At 40.3% G+C, this 24,551-nt stretch overlaps 1 protein-coding gene across 2 annotated transcripts in view; it reads right to left on the reverse strand.

The window, feature by feature from the left end:
• ADAMTS3 (ADAM metallopeptidase with thrombospondin type 1 motif 3) overlaps nt 1–24,551 on the reverse strand; it is a 262,766-nt gene that overhangs the window by 34,426 nt on the left and 203,789 nt on the right. For both annotated transcript variants that reach the window (XM_066385335.1, XM_066385336.1), the window contains 5 exons: nt 7,098–7,181; nt 4,708–4,864; nt 3,852–3,957; nt 3,143–3,286; nt 1,575–1,707 (listed from right to left, as the gene is read on the reverse strand). In XM_066385335.1, coding sequence (XP_066241432.1) covers nt 1,575–1,707; nt 3,143–3,286; nt 3,852–3,957; nt 4,708–4,864; nt 7,098–7,181 — 624 coding nt within the window. The remainder of the gene's footprint in view (nt 1–1,574; nt 1,708–3,142; nt 3,287–3,851; nt 3,958–4,707; nt 4,865–7,097; nt 7,182–24,551) is intronic.

Genomic DNA, 24,551 nt, shown 5'->3' on the forward strand with positions numbered 1-24,551 from the left:
CTCTTAACTGAACTGCTCAGCTATAAATAATAAAAATGCTCATCATAATGAGTTGACTAAAAGAAAAAAATATTTGTCAAACTTTCTATGTTAAAATAATATATTCCAGGTGTAACAAACTATTACAATACATTCGTGTGGTTTATAAAGTGCTTTCCATATATTTGAGCCCCACAATAACCCCTGCCTGAGAAATGTGAGTTAAGGTAAGGCTGTAGTTACGGTTACAAGTAAGACAGTCACAGCGCCTGACAAAAGTCTTAGTTTTCTCAATCTTAAGAATGTTTTTTTTCCTAAAACACCATATATAACACCCAAATGTATGTGTCTGCACACATATTTGTGTATGCTTTTGTCTGCTCTCCTTCTAACTATAAATGTCTTACCGTTCTTCAGACAGATTTTAAGAAAAGATATCAAACATCAATTTATCCATATGTCATTGCCTACACCACTAATTATAGACATCTTGTGGTCAGAGTTTTTTCTTAGTTAGTACTCATTTTGGACCTGGGTTTGTTGTTCTAATTCCTATCATTTAATGCAGACACTGTATTTTCCCACCAGATTAAGCCCAAGCTTTAGAATTCTCAAGTCAAAACATTAATGCAGGTGATTAGGAGATGACAATGAATAGTTTATAGACAGTCCAAACGGCTGCAGCTATGGGAACATGGAAGACTTCAAACAGCAGATCAACTTCTTTTTTCAGTACCATGAAATACTTATATTTCTTGCTCTAACACATGAAGCTTGCTCCAACATATAAAAAACCTTTTCTTTTTTAATGAACTACTAAATCTCAACATGGAAATTTAGTGAAACTTACCTCTAATCAGAATAGCTACATGAAAGACAGGCTCTACTGGATTCCACTTAGCATTTACTAAGTGCCTGCCCTGTGCTAAGCACTTCAGCTACATATCAAATTGAACCCTGACACCAATACTGAGAGATAAATACTATCATTATCCACATTTCATACATGAGAAAACTAAGATGGGGAGAGTCAAGAAGGTGCTTGGAATCATAGATCTAGTGTCAGATTCAGGCCCTCACACCCCACCAGCCTCACTATGAAACCTACACCCCCAACCTCCGTGCTCTGCCACACAAGTCTCACCTGAGAATAAACCAGCATCCCCCTTCCCTCAGCTCAGAGCTACCTGGAACCCTGGCCAACAGGCTAGTAAAAAGCGACCTGTTTAAGGCTTAAAAGGCATATCTAAAGGTCTCAAAAATCAAGGGAGCAACAGAGTATAGGGTTGGGAGCCAGGCAATCTTGGTTTCCATGTTCACCTCCCCTATTTACCAGCTATGTTGCTTAACCTCTGTAAATCTGGGCTTTTTCATCTGTAAAACAAAAGTATACCAAAATCCACCTAGTCTGTCACAAGGGTTAAATAAGCCAATATATGAAAAGCACTTAGCTTTAACATGTGGTGACATGGCAAACACAAAATCATTGGAAGAAATTCTTACACTCACACCAGTGAGTCTGTAAAGCTCACCAAATAGGAGATATGCAAACAGATTTCAAGAGGCAAGACCAAAACTGACTATGAGAAACATACCGCAGTGCACATTTTGTAACCAACCCCAAAGTCAAAACGACATTGCTCATCCATAGAATAATTGATTCCAGGAAGTTCTGGGAGTTTGGGCCAATCATGTTCAAAAGGGTCATCAAGGAGACAGTCATAGGAACTGTAGGAAGGGAAAAGCATCACATGCAGTTAAGTGTTCATTCTTTTATCACGTCCTCATGAAGAAAGTATGCTCAGGTTACATACTTTGAAATTTCATTCAATCGTAGAATAAATTCGTAAGAGCGTATTTTTAAAGGAATTTGGTTTTAGTTCCATTAAAAAATAAAGTCCCTGCGCCCTGGCCGGTTGGCTCAGCGGTAGAGCGTCGGCCTGGCGTGCGGGGGACCGGGGTTCGATTCCCGGCCAGGGCACATAGGAGAAGCGCCCATTTGCTTCTCCACCCCCCCTTCCTCCCCTCCCGCAGCCAAGGCTCCATTGGAGCAAAGATGGCCCAGGCGCTGGGGATGGCTCCTTGGCCTCTGCCCCAGACGCTAGAGTAGCTCTGGTCCCGGCAGAGCGACGCCCCGGAGGGGCAGAGCATCGCCCCCTGGTGGGCAGAGCGTCGCCCCTGGTGGGCGTGCGGGTGGATCCCGGTTGGGCGCATGCAGGAGTCTGTCTGACTGTCTCTCCCCGTTTCCAGCTTCAGAAAAAATTAAATAAATAAATAAAGACCCTTCACCCTTTTTCATCCCAGGAAAAGAAGTCAAGCATGACTTAGGGAGGCAGTATAACTGTGACAGCCTTCTTAGGGTCCCGTGCTGAGCTCCTGCAGTGTAGCAGAGAAGGTTCTAACAACTGTACTCTAGGGCAGTGGTCAGCAAACTGTGGCTTGCGAGCCACATGCGGCTCTTTGGACCCTTGAGTGTGGTTCATCCACAAAATACCACGTGCGGGCGCTACCTCGATAAGGAATGTACCTACCTATACAGTTTAAGTTTAAAAATTTTGGCTCTCTAAAGCAGGTGTCCCCAAACTACGGTCCGCAGGCCACATGCAGCCCCGAGGCCATTTATCCGGCCCCCACCGCACTTCTGGAAGGGGCACCTGTTTCATTGGTGGTCAGTGAGAGGAGTACTGTATGTGGTGCCCCTCCAACGGTCTGAGGGACAGTGAACTGGCCCTTTGTGTAAAAAGTTTGGGGACCCCTGCTAAAGAAATTTCAATCATTGTACTGTTGATATTTGGCTCCGCTGACTAATGAGCTTGCCGACCACTGCTCTAGGGAATAGGTGGTACATTATGAAGGCATCACAGGACCTTCCCCTCCTCATCCTCTACTCATATTTGACCATTAATCAAAGAGTCTATAAATTATATACTAAAAATAAATTATAGTTAAAAATCAGTTAAATTCTAGGCTGATGACTTAAAATATTATGATTATATTATGAAATCATTGTGCCAAAATCTCTGAGTCATAAGGTAATGCTAACAGTGAATAACAGTTTTCATTCACTGGGAGTTTTGTTATGAACAAGACCTGAAGAGTCAGTTTCATGTCTGTACTTCTGCTGTAAGATAAATGCTCTTGTGACATGCAGATAGGGACATACTGAATATATCTTTTCAATTCTTGGCCGCTGCATCGGGACCAGTGGTAACGATGAAATGCCGCTTGCACCAAGGGAGCCATGACACTTCCCATAGCAGTCTCATCACCACACCTGTTGCCTTGTCCATCATGCTCCATTCCCAACCTAGAACACAAAGTGAGCACTCACTGACAAGATCACAGTGGCCAGGGCTTTTTGTTTAATTTTTATTTTAAAAATAAATACAGTTGGTCCTCAAATTATGTCATTATGATTGATGTCGTTTCCTTATAATGTTGATGAGATGCTGTAGAAACTTAACTCTTATTTATATCAATTAGATTATGGTAAATTTAGTTTTATTTTAAGTTGTTTTGCTTAAAGATGCAGAACTTATTGACATTAAATAAGGACACACTGTAGAGAGAAACAGGCATTTTCTAAGTTAACATGGTTTTTGTGGAGGAGTCTCAGGAATTGTGAAATAGACAACTATTAGATAAAAATGCCTTTCTTATTTCATAGCTGTGGAAACTACAGGGATGTCTGCAAGCTAGAGCCACTCATTTGGTTTCAGTGCATGACCTTGTCAGTGTTTTCGGCTCCTCACACTTGGCAAGGGACAAGCGTTGCATGCTGGCCATGCACTCTGCCCAAAGTGCGAACAATACTGAGAGAGGCAGGGAAGAAAAGACCTTTCTTGGCTTTATAGCTGTCAACAGTGACTTACACATGGCCGGTTTCATGGGCTACTACAAAAGCAGATGAAAAACCATCCTCATGATTCAGGGTACAACTTCTCACTGGATGACACATGCCTGTGACTGGAGCATATCCTGTAGAGAATAACAATTCCTTTTATTTTCATTTTATGAGAAAACCCATTAAGAATTACTACTGGACCTTTGCCTAGTAGGAAGAAAAGCAGCTTTTCAGGAAACAGAGGCAGTATTATTTCCCTGCTAGCACTGTGAGTCGTTCTCTTGGGAAAGCTACAGGTAATGGTCTCTGAGAGGATTCATCAGGCCTACACTTCCTCCTTTCCTCAGAGAAGGAGCTGCCCGGGGTTACTGTTGTGTTCTGCCCACCAGCTAAGCCTTGTCTTTCCGTTTCAGTGAATGGTCCTTCATATCATGTCATGGTACCGAGGAAGGGAGCCAGAAATTCCATCACCATTGAAAAGGAAATCGTCAGTCTACTTTTTCCAAAGCCTACATCAGAGGTTATTAGATCAATGTGAGCTGACTTTGGAAGGAAACTCTTTGGCAGCACTATTTTCTCGTGGCATCTCTTTCCCAGTTCCAAACACTCCCTGGAAATCACACTGCATTTTACAGCACCCCCTCCATACCACAAAAGCCCAATCATTATTTTAAAGGCAAGTATAATTTATTATAGTAGTTAAGTGGCATTGTGAATTCCACAGAAGTCACTGGACGCAGTAGAAAGGAAATACAAGCTTGGCTGATGCACGCTGGAAAGCAGAGGTAGAGATGTGAACCATCGAACAGACTCCCTGATTTAGGATTCCTTTTGAAAAAAAAATCACGCCCTCAAGTTTTTCTTCTACATGTTAATAGAAATACCTTGCATTCCAGCAGGTCCAAAGTCTTGCCTGGTTAAGAAAATTGCATGGTCATGGTGTTCAGAGTGGTTGGGATCAGATTTTTGTTGTTGGCAAGCCCAGCGACACACGTTCTCCAAGCTTCTGGATGGGTTTCCCCTTTCTATGAGGCTGATGGACTGAGAGGGAACAATATGTTGAAAACATACATAGCATTTGCTCAAAGTGTTCCTTTAATAACCTTTGCTGAAGTTAACATTTAGGATTACAGCATTTAAATAATGCTTGATAATATTATTTGGGGCTTTTTTTAGACACCTACTTTAGTTTGAAAATTCTACATGCTCATAAAAGATATATATATAAAGTGAGAGGCAGAGAGGCAGGGAGGCAGAGAGACAGACTCTCACATGCGCCCCGACCGGGATCCACCCAGCAAGGCTTCTACAGAGCAATGCTTTGCCCATCTGGGTCTGCTGCTCTTTTGCTCAGTAACTGATGTATTTCAGTGCCTGAGGTGAGGCCATGGAGCCACCCTCAGTGCCCTGGGCCAACTTTCTCAAACCAATCTAGTCATGGCTGCAGGAGGGGAAGAGAGAGAGAGAGAAAGAGAGAGAAAAGGAGGGATGGAGAAGCAGATGATCACTTCTCCTGCATGCCCTGACCAGGAACCAAACCCAGAACTTCCATACACTAGGCCAACACTCTACCACTGACTGAGCCAACCAGCCCGGGCATCATGAAGGATATCTTTACGATAATATCACCTGTGTGAAACATGATTGGCACCATATATGGGAATATGTGATGCTGAGATTTTCTATTGTGAGGCAACTCAATGTAAGTCATTTGATTAAGAACTCTAGTAGTCGAAATATTTCCTAATTCAGCTGAGATTGTTAGTTTCATGGGTATTAAGAATAAAAATAAAGGGAAAGATTCTGGCATGAGATTTTATCCAGAGCTGTTGAAGTGAAAGATCTTTAGTTAAGATTCTTTTCTTGGTTAAGAATTAACTAACATATAAAAAGAACATAAGTTCTTCAATGAGATGGTAAAGCTGGTCAAATCTTAGTTTATGAGGAGTGGTCAAAAGCTAAAAACCTCACACTAAAAAGAAAAAAAGCTTTCCCATTTTTAAGCTCACAGCAATAAAGAGGAGTGTACAACACTTAACTTGTAGTTATAATAGATGTATTGAAGAAGTTCCTTGGAATGTTGCTACTATCACATTATGGTCAGGAGGTCAAAGTTCAGAGGGAAAGGGCCCATCCTTCAAGAACCCAGAGGTCACACTTCCTGGAGTAGTTCTGATGGAATGAGAAATTGAACTTGCAACCCCAAATTAGTCCCTCCTTGGCTGACAAGGAGAGACTTTTGTTATATTTCAGCAAATGTTATTATCAGTGTTTACATTCTTAAAATTAGCTTGGTTTGTTATATGCTGATCATATACTTCTCCAAACAAATGATTTAACAACCAACTGAAGGCTGTTAACATTCCAGCTGCAGCTGACTTGTATTCAGTATTAGCGACAACAAAGTCGGTCAGGCTGACGGGGTAAACTAAAGCTCAGTGACACCTTCTTGTCAGAAAATAAGTGGATGTTACATACAATAATGATAAACTGCAAGCATATGGATTTTATTTTATTTGCTAAATATATAATTTAATTAGTATTTTATAATCAGAATATTTTAGTTATGGGAGAGGACATATAATTATAAGTATCAAGAAAATTGTAAGGACATCAAGAAAATTTCCAAGGACAGGAATACATATAGTGCCATTTTAAAGTCAACTACAGTTCATTGTATCACATGAAATGTCTACTGTGTGCATTTTGGCCCAACTTTTAATTTTTGAAAGGACTAACGCTCTTTCAAATGAAAATATTTACTGTGTGCTTTACTTTTCTTAAGTGGAAGGATATATGCATAAAATATTATTTTTAACAAATCATGTGAGAGCACAGATCTTTGCTATTTTTCTTCACTGATGTATTTGAAGCACCTAAAGAGCACCTGACACACACACTCAATGTATATATGTTTTGAATGAATAAATGAATCATAAATCTGATAACAATGATGGGACTAAGGAAATTCTCCTTCCTCACATGGTATCCATTTTTTTTATTCAAGTTGTCATGGCTGATGTCAGGATAACTATCTACAAGTTCATTAGACAGAGATAAACAAAGGGAATGATAGCAGCACAAAAATCATTCATTATCTGCTGAAATCTGGAGATCTCCATGCATTGTGCCCATTTTTTTCTTAGTTCAGTGCAACCAAGATTTAAATAAGTCTTATCTATGCCATCTGTTAGCTGTAGCTTCAATGATTTAATCTTCCATTTGCTAACCCAATCCTTAATGTTCACAGTTCACATGTTCTAAGAAAGCTCACCTTTGCATAACCCAGCATGATCATACGCACCAGGACCACATTTATATGCACTCCGAGGGACTCGTCATGGTAAATTTCATTCACCTAGAAACAAAGACGATAATTACTAAAAAACAAGCAACAAAAAGCATTTGGTCAAATGTGTAATAATCAAGAGGTCAGTCTGTAATCCAGTACTGAAGTTAAATCACTTTTTAAAAAAAAATCTAGTTTAAGCTGAACTCTGAAATAAAATCACATACCTTTAGCATTGAAATAATTTTTAGATATTTGAATTACTGAGTTTGTAAACTCTGGAATATCATGAACATGCTTTATAAGGGCCTTATTAAACTATTGTAGTTAGTAGATTCAGCATGTGCTACAATTCACATATGACATTTACCAAAAGCAACCACAAGAGGGTGACTCTGGTGAAGTGTCTGCTAGCTGTGAGTGACAGCAACCAGGTAGAGCAGAGGTCCCCAAACCCCAGGCCGCGGACCGGTACCGGTCTGTGGGCCATTTGGTACTGGTCCGCAGAGAAAGAATAAATAACTTACATTATTTCCGCTTTATTTATATTTAAGTCTGAACGATGTTTTATTTTAAAAAATGACCAGATTCCCTCTGTTACATCCGTCTAAGACTCACTCTTGACGCTTGTCTCGGTCACGTGATACATTTATCTGTCCCACTCTAAAGGCCGGTCCGTGAAAATATTTTCTGACATTAAATCGGTCCATGGCCCAAAAAAGGTTGGGGACCACTGGTGTAGAGGAAAAGAGACAGTAGGCACTTGCCTGCTGAGGCCCCCATATACTAGCAGGGTAGTATGCCTGGTTGAGACAGCCTGTGGAAGTAGAGCCAGTGTTCCTGGATGGGGCCTTCTCAATGACCTCCCAAGAGTGGGGCACCTAGAGCAATGATTATTTAGAAATCCTATAAAATAGAATTCCTTCCATGTTTGAATTGATAACATGATTGTACGAGTACATATCAGATGACTGTCAGTGTGGGACAGAGATCAGAAAAGCAAAATTGAGTAACTGCTTTTATTTAATTTTTAAAGTTACTTATGAAGCCTTGGCTGGTTTGTTCAGTGGATAGAGCATTGGCCTGGTGTGCGGACATCCCAGGTTCGATTCCTGGTCAGGGCACACAGGAGAAGTGACTATCTGCTTCTCTCCTCCTCCCATCTGTTCCCCCCATTGTCTCCCTCTTCGCCTCTTGCAGCCAGTGGCTCAAGTGGTTCAAGCATGGGTCCTGGGCATTGAGGACAGCTCAGTTGGTCTGGACATGTCAGCCTCATGTGCTAAAAATACCTCAGTTGATTCGAGCATTGGCCCTAGACTGGGGTTGCCAGGTGGATCCTGGTAGGGGAGCATGTAGGAGTCTGCCTCAATATCTCCCCTCCTCTCACTTAAAAATAGGTAAATAAATAAACAAAAATAAAGTTACTTTGAAATTTCTAACAGTGAGTTTGTATATTATAAAAGCATGGATATTAGAATTTAAGCAACGTCAGAGGTCACAGTCCAAGATAATTTTATTTAATGAAGAAGATGAAGACTATAGATATTAACATACAAAAACACACGGTTAAGTTATTGGCAAATGTGAATCCAAAGTGGACTTTCCCTGTATTTTTTGTGGAAACTAGTGTAAAATTAGTGTGATAAGGAATGGTTTTTAAGTTCACAAAAGCCAGCAGGAATGGAAAAGGTGAAGTTGTCCAGCTAGATTATAAAGTTAGCTGTTCTCAGAACAGGACCTCAGCCTTTGTCACAGTAAGTAAAAAAGGATGGAAAACCAATCACAATTTCACTTGAGATCCAGGAGGTTTAAACAGTAAGCACAGTAAATTAAAAGCCCAGAGAAAAGATAGGCATAATCTCATAGAGAGAGGCTTTAATAAGAAATATATGTCAAGGATGATAAAATGTTCTCAAAAAAGAAAAGAAACTCATAAGTCATAAAATAGTGAAATGCCTGACTGACAAAACTATAGACCAAGAAACCTCAAGTGAAAAGTTTCAAGAATCTAATGGGACTACACAGAATACCTTAAAAAGAAAAAGCCTTAAATGTAGACTAAAGACATACTTTGAACTTGTACATGGAACAAGGAAGAGAGCAACAACTACAATAGAGGCAAAAGATCTGACGAAGCTAATATATTCTAAATATGACAAAATGCAGTTTAACAGGAAACGATGTAGAGTCCTTTATAAGCGGAAAAACGCATGCATATAAACACACCCATTTACAGACACACACACAAACATCGAATGGTAAGTCCTGATTTAATATGTGTTCAAGATAAGCCAAGGAATGAAAAAGAAGATATGCAATCAGATAGGTAGCTCATTCTCATGTATTCTTACTCAAGGCCAGAGTATCCCTGATGTACTGAGTTCCTTCTGTCTGTGCTGTCATAGAAGAGGTACTGGCAAACACCAATGTGCCCAGAGAAAGGAACCTAGAGAATGTGTCACATAAATAAGGACTGTGGCGACACAGTGGCCAAGAGCCTGACACCAGACACTAACCGTCTCAGCTGACATATTGGCTCAAGACCCTCACTGCTGTGGTCGTCAATGTTCTGAGCTTCCAGCAAATGGACATAATAAACACATAACCTTACAGGGTTAGGTAAGGATGACAATATTTAACTCATGCAAACAAATCGCTCAAAAAAATTTTAGTGAGAGGGAAGGTACAACATTAAAGTATGGGGAGTTGAAAGAAAAACCTAGGGAGAAGACTTAACAGCAACCATATGGAGAAGGGGTTCGGTTTACTCTGTGTGTCTACATGAAATAAATCTAAGAACTGTAAGTTCACACTATTGATGGAGTAGATTTCAGGTAAATATAAGGAAAAACTAAATGCTGGACAAGAAACTGATGTCTTGTGACCTATTTTGGTCACAGGCAGATTCTATTCTCTCGCTCCACACCTCTTTCCACACTGCCTGCTGATACTGCCTAATGGAACACTGGGTGCCCCCTTTCTTCTGGGTTAATTATCTAATCAGGAAGTCCTTAACATTACAGGCCAATAAAAGTAAAACGTCCAAAGCCAGACCAGCCACTGACATAGTCATCCAGACTCATGGATATTCTAAGAGACTTTTCGTGAGGCAGCTGTTTTGAATTAGCAACATAGCTTCATTTGACACATACTTAGCTTAATGTAACGGAAATGTAAATATTTATATATTCAATGTAAAAAAAAAATTTGAATGCAATGTTAGTAAATACACAAATTAAGAGAATAATACAAATTAAAATGAAAGAAAAGTAGTTAGGTTTAAAAAAATAATTAATTTTTGGAGTGACAGGATGGAAGGGAAGGAAGAACTTAGAGCGATTGCAGAATAGTAGTGACAACTATACTTCTGAATGTATAGGAAAAATCTACATCAGAAAATCTTAGAATCACAAAATTAACAAACATTGATAATAAATGGCAAATAGTTTATGAAATCTGAGTTAGTATGATGTACATCTAATTCCCCTAAATTAGTAAATTCCTTTGTACTTGGTGATTTTAAAATCAGTACAGTGTCAAGAAAGTATAATGGACAAAATTTATGTTGTTAGTGGCAATAATACACAAATATATTTCATCCACTTAATGTAAATATTACATTATAAAATGATGAAATAAAAGCACACTTAAAATATTTCACCAGCCCTGGCTCATTGGCTCAGTGGTAGAGCATTGGCCTGGTGTGTGGATGTTCATGGTCAGGGCACAGAAAAGAAGTGGCCATCTGCTTCTCCACCCCTCCCCCTTCTCTCTCTCTCTTCCTATCCTGTAGCCATGGCTCGATTGGTTTGAGCACATTGGCCCCGGGTGCTGAGGATGACTTAGTAGAGGCTCTGCTTCAGGCATTAAAAATAGCTCAGTCGAGAGCATGGCTCCAAATAGGCAGAGCATCGGCCCCAGATGGGGTTGCTAGGTGGATCCTGGTAGGGCACATGTGGGAGTCTGTCTCTGTATCTCCCCTTTTCTCGCTTGGAAATAAGAAAAAAAATTAACCATTTACCAATAGAAACATTTTATTTAACAAAAGTTACTGTAATGCCAACCTAATCAGATAACGGGGTTCTGACAGAACCAAAATTAATTATGGAATATTCTGAGTCAGCACACACTCATGAAACTTTCACAGGGTCTACTTAAATTTTATGGGTAGAAATAATCAAATATCAGGCAGTAATATTTATACACATAATAAAGTATTCTTTCAAGGTGGCAAATCAACAAATATTAGGTAGCTGTATCATGCAAAGTACTGGGTATCACTAATTGTTTTGCCTTTCAAGATTTAAAAAGTTGCTTCCTGTACATTATTTACTTTTAAAATAAACAGAATTATTTGGCTGCTTTTCATCTTGCCAGGCCTTATCAATAATAGGATGAAATGTTTGTATATTCTGAAAGATAGATATGATAAGATTAGGGGAAACAATTAGCATCCTACGACTAGCTATTCAAAGAGCTGGATTTTGGTCCCAGATATGATAATAAACTGAGTGAACTCAGTCAGTCATTTAACCTTTCTGAGCCTCTGTTTTTCTCAGAGGCAAATTATAATTGGACTTGCTCTACCTATATCATGGCGTTGTTCGGATCAAGTAAAATGCCACACACCTGCACTCAGCAAATACAAATGACTTCAGCACTCTTCCACCTATCCGTGCATGAAGTCATAAAGGTTTGCAAAGGCATTTTCATCACTGACCTGAAAAGAGCAGGAAAAACAACTTCCCCTTCTTAGTTTTCCCTGAAAGAGACATCAAGACTCATACTTTAAACATATTAACTTTCAATTGAATGAAAAATGCAGCTTAACTTATTGAAAAAAAATTGAAGCTAATTTTTTTCTTTTTAAAAATACTGTCTAAATGTTGTACATAGCTCTTTCCAGCAGATGGCAGTATGTACACTGTAGAGGGGATAAGGGACTGGCTACTTAACTCACCTGAGTATGTACATACCGCTGGGTGCGCCTGCCTTTTCCTATATTTACACATTCATAAAATAAATTTCTTAAAATTAAATACATATTTTAAAATATTCTAACCTGAGGAAAACATTGAGTTTTGAATACCTGCCTCATTTGGCTCTTGAAAGAAAAATACTGAAGACATCTTTATTTAATCTGTTTTCCAGTGTCATCTGAGTAGAACTAATATTATAAAGAAACTCTTTGACTGGGCTATAAATTAGTCACAAATTTTCACAATCAGTAAGTGATATACAGAAAAACTAGAAGCATGTCATGCTAAATTAACCATTTGAATCTATCAAGATGAACAAAAAATAACAGCAACATCAATGACAGACAAAAACTAATATTACATAGAGCTTCCCAGGATCCACACATGGATCTAAATGCTTTAAATATATTAATTCAAGTACTCTTTGCAAGAACTTCAGAGGTATTTCCATTTTACATCTAAAGAAATTGAGTCCTATCCCCGCCTCAAGGAAAGAAATTGAGGCCCAGATAACTTGAGCAACTTGCCCAAGGCCACAGGTAGGAGACAGAGCAAAGGATGAACCCCAGGCCGTGAACTCCACAGTCAGTCGTTCCCAGCAAACTGCGACCCTTCCCCGACCTGCAGACCACGGCACTGTCACTACGCACTAAAGATCTGGTTTTAGAATAATCAACACCGATTTGCTCTCCCTGAGTTTAAGAAACTGGTAAGGAATCATATTGATAAAAAGAACTTAAAATTTTCCATTTCCTTTTCAGAAGCTTCCCTCATGTACATTTTAAGGAAATGAGGAATTGGATTTCATTTATTATAAATAAGAATTTCTTGATTATCAGGATAATGGTATTAAAAAAATGTCAGAAGAAAATAAAGAGGAGCTAGAGCAGATCGCTAGAAAAACCAAGTAGGAATAGAAAAGATGGGGCTGAAATTTATAACAAGTGTTTTGGGTTGTAAAAAAAAAAAAGAGCATTAGGTATAAACATTCTAAGAGGTCACGTATTTGACACTACATAATACAAATCAACTTTCGTCTCTGAAAAACTGAATATCAGTCCTTTCACCCTGTGAGCCAACCTATTGGAGCACCGGTAGATTTACTGTTAGGTGCTCAGGGTTGAGCCCAGAGCCTTTATTAAATTACCTGAAAGAAGGGTAAAAAGAACATTAATTCACTTTTCAGATGACCTGAAATTGGAAGGGCTTTCAAATGATGTGAGGGGGGAGAAAGGTAAAATCAAACCAAGTATTCCTTTCCTTGAAAAGAAAATTCCTTCCAGGTTTGTTCCCGGACAGGACAATTTCTCCCAGGACATTTTCCTGGCAGGACAATCTGACCTGCTTTGTCTGACTAGCTGATGAACAGCTTTGTCTGGCTTCAACAAAGCAGCGTTCATTTTTCTTGCAGATGACTGGATTAGCACTGGAGAGGCAGTATGGCTTAGTGGTTAAGAGCATGAGCGCTACAGCCAGGCTGCCTGGGTTTGATCTTAGCTATGTGACCTTGGGCATGCGTTTCTATGCCTCAGTTTTCTCATCTGTAAAATGGGATAATTATAGTACTGTCCTTATAAGATTGGTGAGAGGACAAGAGATTGAGGAAGAAGCTACCCGAGCCTGGGCAGACAGGGCAGGGAGACGCACGAACAGGAGGAGATGGTCCGTGCCTGTGGGAGAACGAGCAGCTGAGGCAAAGGGAAGAGCAGGTGCACACGCTCACCCTACGTCACAAAAGCGCAGAGCCCTACAAAGGAGACCGCTCATCACACTTCAGAAACAGACAGAGATCCAGACATGTTCTATCCTGTTCCCCCAAATAGAAGCATAGCCAAAATTCAAATAAGTCTGTGATGTCGATCCCTGTCCTGGACAGTCATCGCTGCCTCTTTCTTCCCGTCACATGGAAGTGCTAAGCCTCTACCTTTTTCTGAGGCTCCTTCCAACTTCCCTAAAGACTCTGCTCCAAAACATCAGCCTTACTTCCCTACCCAACCCCTCCCTTTCCTCTTTCATTGTCTCTATTTTCCTTCATCAATAAGAAAACAAGCAAACACAAAAACACCTACAATGTTTTGCAGTATTTAGTACTGTTTAACACTATGCTCTTTAATGATATTTTTGTTTTTGTTTTAAGCAATATTCGCTTATCTTCTCCTGCCTGGTCCACACATGGCCGTGTCTCATAGTTTCCGATCCTCTTCCCTTCTCACAGACTCTCTCTGCAGTGTTTCCTCCACTGCAGCTCCTTCGACCAACTACCTACAGGCTGATGGGTTCCAAATGTTTATATATCTGACACCGACTCACCTCTCGTGCTTCAGAGCCATCTGTTCAACACTACTAACAGATCTGTCTATTTGAAAGTGTACCTAAATATCTTAAAGGGTACTTAACTTCTCCCTATAATCTATTCTTTTTGGAATATTCTGTCACATTTAAAGACTAAATCATCCTTGATTTCTCCCTCTTCTTCAGGAATTGCAGTCAATGTGTTACCAAGCCCTGTGGACATTTCTTAAACCCATCCCTTCCAGCAGCTTAGTATGCATCCAATCAGTTGGAACGCTGCAATAACCTGTTAAAACTTTTGCAGATGTTTGCATTTGGGTAATTTGGGCCCATTTTAGAGGTTTTCCAGAAGGCAGATTATAATTGTTTAATGACTTATTGGCCCTGGCCATTTGGCTCAGTGGTAGAGTGTTGGCCCAGAATGTGGATGTCCTAGGTTCGATTCCTGGTCAACGGCACACAGGAGAAGTAAACATCTGCTTCTCTACCCTCTCCCTTCTCTCTCTCTTCCCCTTCCACAGCCATGGCTCAATTGATTCAAGTGCATCAGCCTCGAGCATTGAGAATGGCTCCATGAAGCCTCTGCCTCAGGCATTAAAAATGGCTCGGTTGCAGGCATGGCCCCAGATAGGCAGAGCATCAGCCCCAGAGAGCAGTTGTTGGGTGGAACCTGGTCAAGGCGCATGTGAGAGTCTGTCTCTCTATCTCCTCTCCTCTCTCTTGGAAAAAAAGAATGAAAAAAGGAGATGATAGTTTTCATAAACATGAGCATGTCCTTTTATGGTAATTATGCTTTGGGTGGATTAAGAATAGGCAATTCAGCGACAAGGCCTTACAAATTCTTTGGGCTTTGGAACAGTGGAGACACCCAAAGTTCAGGTAGAATTCATTCCCTTTCTTCAAGAACAAGAAAAATGATTTCCTCACCAAGCTAAAAGGCATTTCTGTGTTTTAGGACCCTGGGAGAAATGAAGGATGGAATAAATCTGGGAAGGATTAGGTCATTCTGATGATCTGTAGGATAACAAGAAAAAATGAGTGAATGTCAAGGAAGGAACTTGGGGCTGCAGAATCAAAAGGGCAGGAGGAAACTGAGATGCTTTCAGTAAAAATCAAAGAGGCCTCCTTGGCAGCAACACTGGATGTTGTGTTATGTTAACGTAGCCTGTGATGTGGGGCTCTCTTCCAGAATGACGGGTCCAGGGTTTTCCAGGGAAGGTGTGCCTATTTGTATAAGGGTGGCTGAACTGATGTGTGCTTACTCCAATCTGCCTCTATGACCTAGTATGTTCAGTCAGCATCGGGAAGGGAAGAGCGTTGGCTGAGGCAAGGAGGGGTAGTGTAAACCACGGGGAGTCTGGAGCCAGACAGAATGTGGCCTCTCCCCTAATTCCGGCCCATAAATACTATGCTATGCGTCTATGTTCATAGCATGGTGTCTAACAGCCTCTTCCTCCAAATCATTCTAATGCATCTAGCATTCTCCTTCTAAAACAGACTAAGTAACTAATCTTTTAAATCACATTTTGACTCTTCCTTAGCAGGATAAACTTCACACTCTTTGGGATGGCACTTGTTTTTCTAAAGGTAGCCCCAACTGCTCTCTCCAGCCTCATCTGCTAGCTCCCCTAAATACCTTTCAGTTCACCTATAGACAAACTCCAGCAGCTCCAAAAACTACCGCTTTTAGCATCGTTTCTCCATCTTCCAGGACTTCTCTTTGCCTAGCCGGGAAATGCCAATTCATTCTCCAAAGTACAACTCAAATGACCTAGCCTCTATGAAGACTTTATCTGCTCCTGGCATTATTTACCAAACCCTATCCCTTTCCTTTCAATTAATGTTTACTTTGTGGCTGAATCTTTTGAACAAACTATTACATTTATTATTATTTATTGATTTATTTTGTCTGCTAGAATTAGCTCCTTTTGGAAAGGGGCTAAATTTTATTAATTTTTGCCTCTCTGGAATCTAAAAAGACTTGGTCTGTGAGCAAGTATATACGCCAGGTAAATAAATGACAAGATAGTGTGACTTCAAATGTAAGACATGGATTAACGACAATGACCCAAATAAGAAACTGCTCCATAATTTACTTAGGTTGCCGAAAAACATCTACTCCCCAGACAAATCTGCCTCACAGTCACATTCATCATTTTCAAAAATATTACTTAAAAAATCAAAACCAACCCTGCCTGGACAGCTCAGTTGGTTAGAGCATCACCCCAAAGTACAGAAGTTGCTGGTTCAATTCCCGATCCACATACAGGAACAGATTGATGTCCCTGTCTCTCCTCACCTCCTGTCCCATCTGAAGTAGCCAATTTTGATACAAAAAAATAATTCATGAATTTTCTCTTAATTATTAGCGAGTACTTGGAAGTCCAAGATTGTCATACATACTAAGAGGCATTCTTTTAAATGAACTTTCTTTTTACTTGGTAAATCCTCAGATTAAGGCACAAACTCAATGTCCTCCAGGGCACTGAACACTTAAACAGGCACAATAGACTAAGATCACTTCCTAGATCCTAGCAAACGTAAAAATACCTGACACAGAGGGGGCAGTGTTGGTGACAGCCACCATCTGGCACATTGAAAGAAAATAACCCACCCTCTTAACCAGGGGTCCCCAAACTACGTCAGCAGGCTGCATGCAGCCCCCTGAGGCCATTTATCCGGCCCCCACCACACTTCCCGAAGGGGCACCTCTTTCATTGATGGTCAGTGAGCGGAGCATAGTTCCTGTTGAAATACTGGTCAGTTTGTTGATTTAAATTTACTTGTTTTTTATTTTAAATATTGTATTTGTTCCCGTTTTGTTTTTTTACTTTAAAATAAGATATGTGCAGTATGCATAGGGATCTGTTCATAGTTTTTTTTATAGTCTGGCCCTCCAACAGTCTGAGGGACAGTGAACTGGCCCCCTGTGTAAAAAGTCTGGGGACCTCTGCTCTTAACCATATTTTTTTTTTTTTTTTTTTCATTTTTCCGAAGCTGGAAACAGGGAGAGACAGCCAGACAGACTCCCGCATGCGCCCGACCGGGATCCACCCGGCACGCCCACCAGGGGCGGTGCTCTGCCCCCCAGGGGGCGATGCTCTGCCCATCCTGGGCGTCGCCATATTGCGACCAGAGCCACTCTAGCGCCTGAGGCAGAGGCCACAGAGCCATGCCCAGCGCCCGGGCCATCTTTGCTCCAATGGAGCCTTGGCTGCGGGAGGGGAAGAGAGAGACAGAGAGGAAAGCGCGGCGGAGGGGTGGAGAAGCAAATGGGCGCTTCTCCTATGTGCCCTGGCCGGGAATCGAACCCGGGTCCTCCGCACGCTAGGCCGACGCTCTACCGCTGAGCCAACCGGCCAGGGCTGCTCTTAACCATAAACTCTGCTTCATCACCCTGTTAGAATTTTAAACTGGACAGCTCGCTGATTTGATTCAGTCAGGGACGTAACTGAATTCTCATTTCCATGACTTGAATGTTATTCTCACAAGACACAGTAAAAGATAAAGGAACGACGTCTGAGTTTTATTTGGCAAGGGATGTATGAGAAGCAGTAAAGCTTAGGGAGGAAGAACTGGGCTCTGAAGGCAGGGAGATGTGGGCTCAGGTCTTGGCTTTGCCACCTATTAGCTGTCTGACTCGGGGAAACCTTTCTAACTTCTCTAAATCTCAATCTCCTCCTCATTTATAAACTGGGAATAAAAATGAACATATTCCAGGGTTGAGGATGATTATACAATTCATGTAAAGTATTTAGCACAGGACCAGGCAGAGCTCAAAGGCTACATGTTGGTAGTAGTATAAGCCTTCATCCTTAACAACATGGAATCATTCTTTCAACCTCAATCTGAAACTAGATGATATTGAGACCTTCAAAGATTTTTATCACTAGATTTCATTCCGTACAATCTGGGTTTTATTTTATTTTTTTCATAGATCATTGCACTGATGTAAATGGCACCATGATCCAGCAGTGTTCAAACCAGAAACGTGTAAATCATGGTGGATTCCTCCCTTTCCCTCAGTCCCCAATCTGTCTGCTGGCAAATTCTATTGATTCTACCATAAATACTCTCTTCTTATGGCAATCACTTAATACATCATCATCTCTTGCCTAAACATCTGTAATTAATTTTCAGTTGGCTTTCTTCACTGTTCCTAAGCCTCCCCAATCTATCCTTTACAATACAAAAAGGGACCTACAATGGCTTTCCCTTAACTCACTTAATATTGAATTCAAGCTCCTGCGATGACCTGACTGCGTGTTAAGGTGCTGTCAGGTCTCGGCAATATAAACTCACTAGTTTTCCTTTTATGATTAATAAATCCTTTAGTGGGAAGATATTTTGAGCCTACATATATATCCTACTTCTCATTATACTTTTACCCACTAATCTTTGTCATCCATTGATGATACCTGCTTGCAACAATTACTGCTTTAGTGTTTGCCAATTAGCAATGTTTCTACATCTATCGTTCGTGCTACATTTATTAACTCCACTATAAGGAAGAATTGTCCCCTGTTTGCTGACATAGTCCAGTATTTATTTGTATCAGAATGAACTCACAAGTATTCCTTTAATTGCATGTATTATAACGCTTTATTATTATTTATTTTTGCTCATATCATCTCAGATATGGCTACTGGGAGCTATGTTAAGTTACATCGGCTATCCATCAGCATTCTTGACCTGGATGAGTATCAAGTGGACTTTGAATTTATGAAATGGTTATGCATTAGTTTGGACACAAATATGTTTTTTTATGGCTTTCCTGAGATTCATAAATAAGTCCACACACTAAAATGTTTGTTAAAAACCATTGTTCTTACCTACTACACAAGCATTTTGACTCCTAAATATTATTTTGACTAATTAGAGTCTTCATGTTTGAGTTGCTCATTATGGAGCAAGTCAGAAAACGAAGGTAGGTAGCATATTCCTCCTCCAGGCAAGTTCTGATGATGCTGTAAATTAATTCCCATTAGAGCCTAATATTTTGAGCAGCCAGCCCAAAGCTTTAATGAGTACATATGTTCATTAGGTCACATTAGAAAATCTTCTTCAGCTATATTTTTGAAAATTGTGTACTGATGACTAAGACATAAATGCTAAAGTGAGGTGGAGTTAAAATGGGAATCAAACAAAATCAGTCTGGTTTTGCCTTCACTAAGTACTTGACACCAGGTAAGTAATCTAACATTTGTTTTTAAATTTCTCTGTCTTCAAAAAAGGAGAATGTTATAGAGGATTACCTCTAATGTTTCTTCTCAAATTCTATGGTGTGATCCAATGTCAAAACATAGCAGTGGTAACTTTTACCTAAATTAGGTAAAACTTTACCTTGCATAGAGAGCAAATGGCTAAAAAGGAAAACATTAGAAAACAAAGACTCATTTCTTGAAAAGGAACTTCATGAATCCCATTTGCATTATAGGGCATTTGACTTTAAAACTGAAAATTTCAAATGATGGAATTATCCTTTGAAATTCTATATTGTTTTGTTTTGATCAAGGAAGGGTCCTCCTTTATTCTTATAACTCGAGACTATTCTAAAACTCTGTAGGGTATTTCCTCCTTTTAGCTTCATAATATTGCCAAGAACCATTCTTTTCCATCATATTATAGATCAAAAGAGAATAAAAACTGGTACCTATCTTTTACATTTCATTGCTTTTGCTCTCGGTATATTTTCCCATGTTGCAGCTAATAGACATTCCAAAGGAAAGAACCACAGCAAGAGAACGAAAGCCAATGTGGTAGTAGTAATTAAGTCAAAAGGCTTCAATGCCACTATGTTCAGAATGGGAAAAAAACATTGCTACCTGCCTAGAATGCTCAGATTTCAGTAAAGTAAGCTTCATAGTAGTTCACATGATAATATACATTTCTACCAACAGAGTTTGAGTATCAAGATACAAAGAAACATTTTTGGAAAAATTTCCAGAATAATCCAATTATTTTTATTTTTCACTCTAAAAAAATTCATTTCTATTTCTTTATTTCCAAAGATTGCCCCCCATTCTCTCCTCTGAGTTCTTGTCCTTTATTATCCCACTAGTGATCTTTTTAACTATTTATCCAAAATTACTCAATGGGCTAAGAAACAGTACTCCTTTCAGTAGTGCTTTCTTGACTCAGAGCCTTTGCAGTTTATGATCCGTCAGACTGGACCACTCTTAACCCTGTCCTTTGCCTGATTCTCTTCCCCACTGAGCTGCTGTGTCTCTGCCCACAGAGTGTCTCCGAGAAGCTTTTTCCTAATCTCCTATCCAAAGTAGTCCGCCCTCCTCTGTCCTTGACAATAGCCCTTTACCCTTCTCTATTTTCCTTCTTGGCAGTTATTGGTACCTACAATTACATATTTAGTTCTTTGTGTGGTCCTCTACCAAGCCCAAGAGAATTTTCTATTGTGCTCAATGGGATATCCCTTATGCCTAAATAGGCCTTGCCCATGGTAGGCAGGGATCAATATTTGCAGAATGAAACATGCCCCATAGCTGAGAACCACTTTCTGAGCAGTTCAGCCATGTTAAAAGGGGGTAAAACTAAATATTTCTTAATATAACAAGATAAAATATGAGATCACAACAAAGACTTAACGTATATTACATATCTCTTATTGAAAGTATAAAAATTTGTCAGAAATGACAATCTAGGAATCTAAAGATGGGCAAAAGTTGTGTGTTTTCAAAATATGTTCATATCTGTTTATCTCTTCTTTATGAATAAGGCTTGGAGAAAGTTTAGGATCTACAAAAACATAATTAAAAATAAAGAGATATAAGAGAGGTTACTATTCACAGCTTCACTGATTAACAAAGGAGCTGGAGAATGGGTAGAGGGTATTCCTCCTAACTGAAGAATCATATCAAAATCATCACCTACAAAACTTGACCATATGCTCAAGTACAGTCATCACTATCATTAGGCAATATGGCCCTGAAACAGATAAAATACATTTTACCAGAAAGTGGTCAGTCAGCATGGCTAATTTAAAATAGCAGATGAAAAATATTTAACATTACTCTTGACGTGTATTATATTTTAAGTGTTTTTCTTGAGTACACTTAAACTATAATTAACCTGAGTTAAAATTAAATATAACTGGTATTTTTAAAAAGTTTCTCCTCCTCTTCCCCCTCATCCCCTTCCTCCTCTTTTTTTAAAGCAATAGTAATAATTTCTTCTCCTTCTCAGTTTTTATGCATCAGGAATTTAGGAGTGATTTTTCTGAGGGATTCTAGCTTGGTGTTGCTCATGAAGTCAAAGTTAGAGGTCAGCTGAGGTTATTCAATTGAAGGCTTGAATAGGGCAAAAAGATGTAAGGTGTGGATCTGAGAAGAAAGATTCATTTGGTATGAACTTCCAGAGGGATCTGTCTTCTAGGATGGACTCCCTGTGGTCAACCAAGGGCCTGAACTTTATAAATAGTAAGAGCCTAGCTGCCAATTGCTGCCAGGGCTTCTCATGTACTATATATACAGCCAAGAACCTCAAACTGAACTAAGCTTCCCATACCATTCCCCGCTTATTCACCTGAGTCAACTACTGCAGGGAAGCCCTGGCTTCACCTTCTACCAGAGGATTAACAGTTGCTCTGTCCAACCTGACCAGGCAGTGGTGCAGTAGATAGAGTGTTGGACTGGGATGTAGAGGACCCAGGTTCAAAACCCCAAGGTCGCCAGCTTGAGTGTGGGCTGATCTGATTTGAGCAAGGCTCATTACCTTGAGCCCAAGGTCACTGGCTTGAGCAAGGGGTCACTCAGTGCACTGCGGCCCCTGGTCAGGCACATATAGAAAGCAATCAATGAACAACTAAGGTGCCGCAACAAAGAGTTGATGCTTCTCATCTCCTTCCCTGTCTGTCTTTCTGTCCCTATCTGTCCCTCTCTCTGTCTCTTTCTGTCTCTGTCACACACAAAAAATGACTTGCTCTGTACAATCAGAACCTCACAGTTTGATACCTCATTTACCTGAAACAATCCAAAGTGAGAACCTGAATAGGAACCTTCACTATAAAAGGTAGCCTCCCTTTTGTCTCAATAGAACACAAGTTAGGTTGCTGACTGAATCTACGTCTCCCGGACTGCAGCTCCATTTGCTCAAATATTAATAAATATTCTTTATTACAGTCTAAAATTAATTTTGGTTTACAAAGATTCCACTGCTAAGGTAACTTACTTATACAGCTAGTAAGACAATGCTAATTGTTGGCCGGAAGGCCCCACATATTTTTCATGTGATTCTCTCCACATGTTGATTGAGTGTTCTCACAACATGGCCAAAGCTTTATTCCTAGCGTTTTTTGGTCCTAAAGACTAGGGTAAATGTTTGTCTTCTACCCTTCCCCATATGCAGCTGGTCTTTGTCTGTGCCCTTGGCTCAGTGGATTTTGTTGCACTGCCCCCAGCAGTGGCTTTTTCTTCGTAGAAGAAAAGGTAGAGAGCAGGAATTTGTGTCTGCCCCCACTCTTGGTAATTGTGTGTGTGTGTGTGTGTGTGTGTGTGTGTGTGTGTGTGTGTGACAGAGACAGACAGAGGGACAGATAGGGACAGACAGACAGGAAGGGAGATGAAAAGCATCAATTCTTTATTGTGGCACCTTAGTTGTTCGTTGATTGCTTTCTCATATGTGCCTTGACTATGGAGCTACAGCAGACAGAGTGACCCGTTGCTCAAGCCAGCAACCTTGGGCTTAAGTTGGTGAGTCTTGCTCAAACCAGATGAGCCTGTGCTCAAGCTGGTGACCTTGGGGTTTCAAACCTGGGTCTTCTGCTTTTCAGTCCTACGCTCTATTCACTGCACCACCGCCTGGTCAGGCTTAGTCATCCTTGACAATGACATCCTTGACAATGAAAATAGCTCAGAAAGTTGTGTACCACTTTCTTTCCTGATTTCTCCCCAGGCTTATCAGTGGCCGAAGGTGTTCATGAAATTGGAAACTGAGATTAGGATCCATCTCAGGCACCATACATCACCCTGAACAAATCCTTTGGTGTTTTCAGGGACCTCAAATTAGGATGGGAGGCTGTGCTCTTTGTTTAGAGTTCCCACAAATATGCTGCTTTGTTTTGGAAAGCCATTTGCCTTTGACTGATTTATGGTTGATATTTGAAAACATGGGTTTTCCTTCACTTTACATTATGAGGCGCCTGTTTCCCTCTCTCATTGATTTTTGTGAAAGAGAAAATTGTGGAAAGAGCTTTGAGTTCCTCTAGAGCAAATGTATACTGCCCCTCTATAAGCACCTTCTCAGGTTCCCAGGCATGTTAGGCTCACAACCTCCCTTCTTGTTTAGAATTTTCCTGTAAGGCTAAGACTGTTTCCTTATCTTACTGGGGCAGAGGGAGTGGAGGAGAAGCAGATAGCCACTTCTTTTGTGTGCCCTGGCAGGGAATCAAACTTAGAACATCCACACACCAGGCCAATGCTCTACCACTGAGCCAACTGATGAGGGCCAACATTCTTGTCAATAGATTCTACTTAGAAAACCTTTAGACTTCCATGTGACCTTCATAAAACAAAACAACAGAAAAGCAAAATAAAGAAACAACAGGTAGCCTGACAAGGCAGTGGCATCAGACTGGGATGCAGAGGACCCAGGTTCAAAACCCTGAGGTCACCAGCTTGAGCACAGGCTCATCTGGCTTCAGTGTGGGCTCACCAGCTAGAGTTCAAGGTCGCTGGCTTGAGCGTGGGATCATAGACATGACCCCATGGTCACTGACTTGAGCCCAAGGTTGCTCACTTGAGCAAGGGATCACTCACTCTGCTGTAGCTCCCTGGTCAAGGCATATATGAGAAAGCAGTCAATGAACAACTAGAGGAGCCACAATGAAGAATTGATGTTTCTCATCTCTTTCCCTTCCTGCCTGTCTGTCCCTATCTGTCCCTCTCTCTGTCTCTGTCTCTCTCTCTCTGTCACACACACACACATACACACACACACACAAAGAAACAACAGGTGAATGAATCCCTATAACTCTCAACTTTCTGCTGATTTAAATTATTAATGAATATCTTGTCAAAACTATCAATTTTATAAACACACAAACTAAATCCAAAGAAGGTATGTGATTTGTCTAAGGTCAAAGAACCAACCAGTTAGTAGAGCTCACACTAGAGCCTCCTCCTAAATTCTAATTTCATATTCTCAGCATTTTACA

Source organism: Saccopteryx leptura, chromosome 5 (genome assembly GCF_036850995.1).
Source record: "Saccopteryx leptura isolate mSacLep1 chromosome 5, mSacLep1_pri_phased_curated, whole genome shotgun sequence".
NCBI classification, from domain to species: Eukaryota; Metazoa; Chordata; class Mammalia; order Chiroptera; family Emballonuridae; genus Saccopteryx; species Saccopteryx leptura.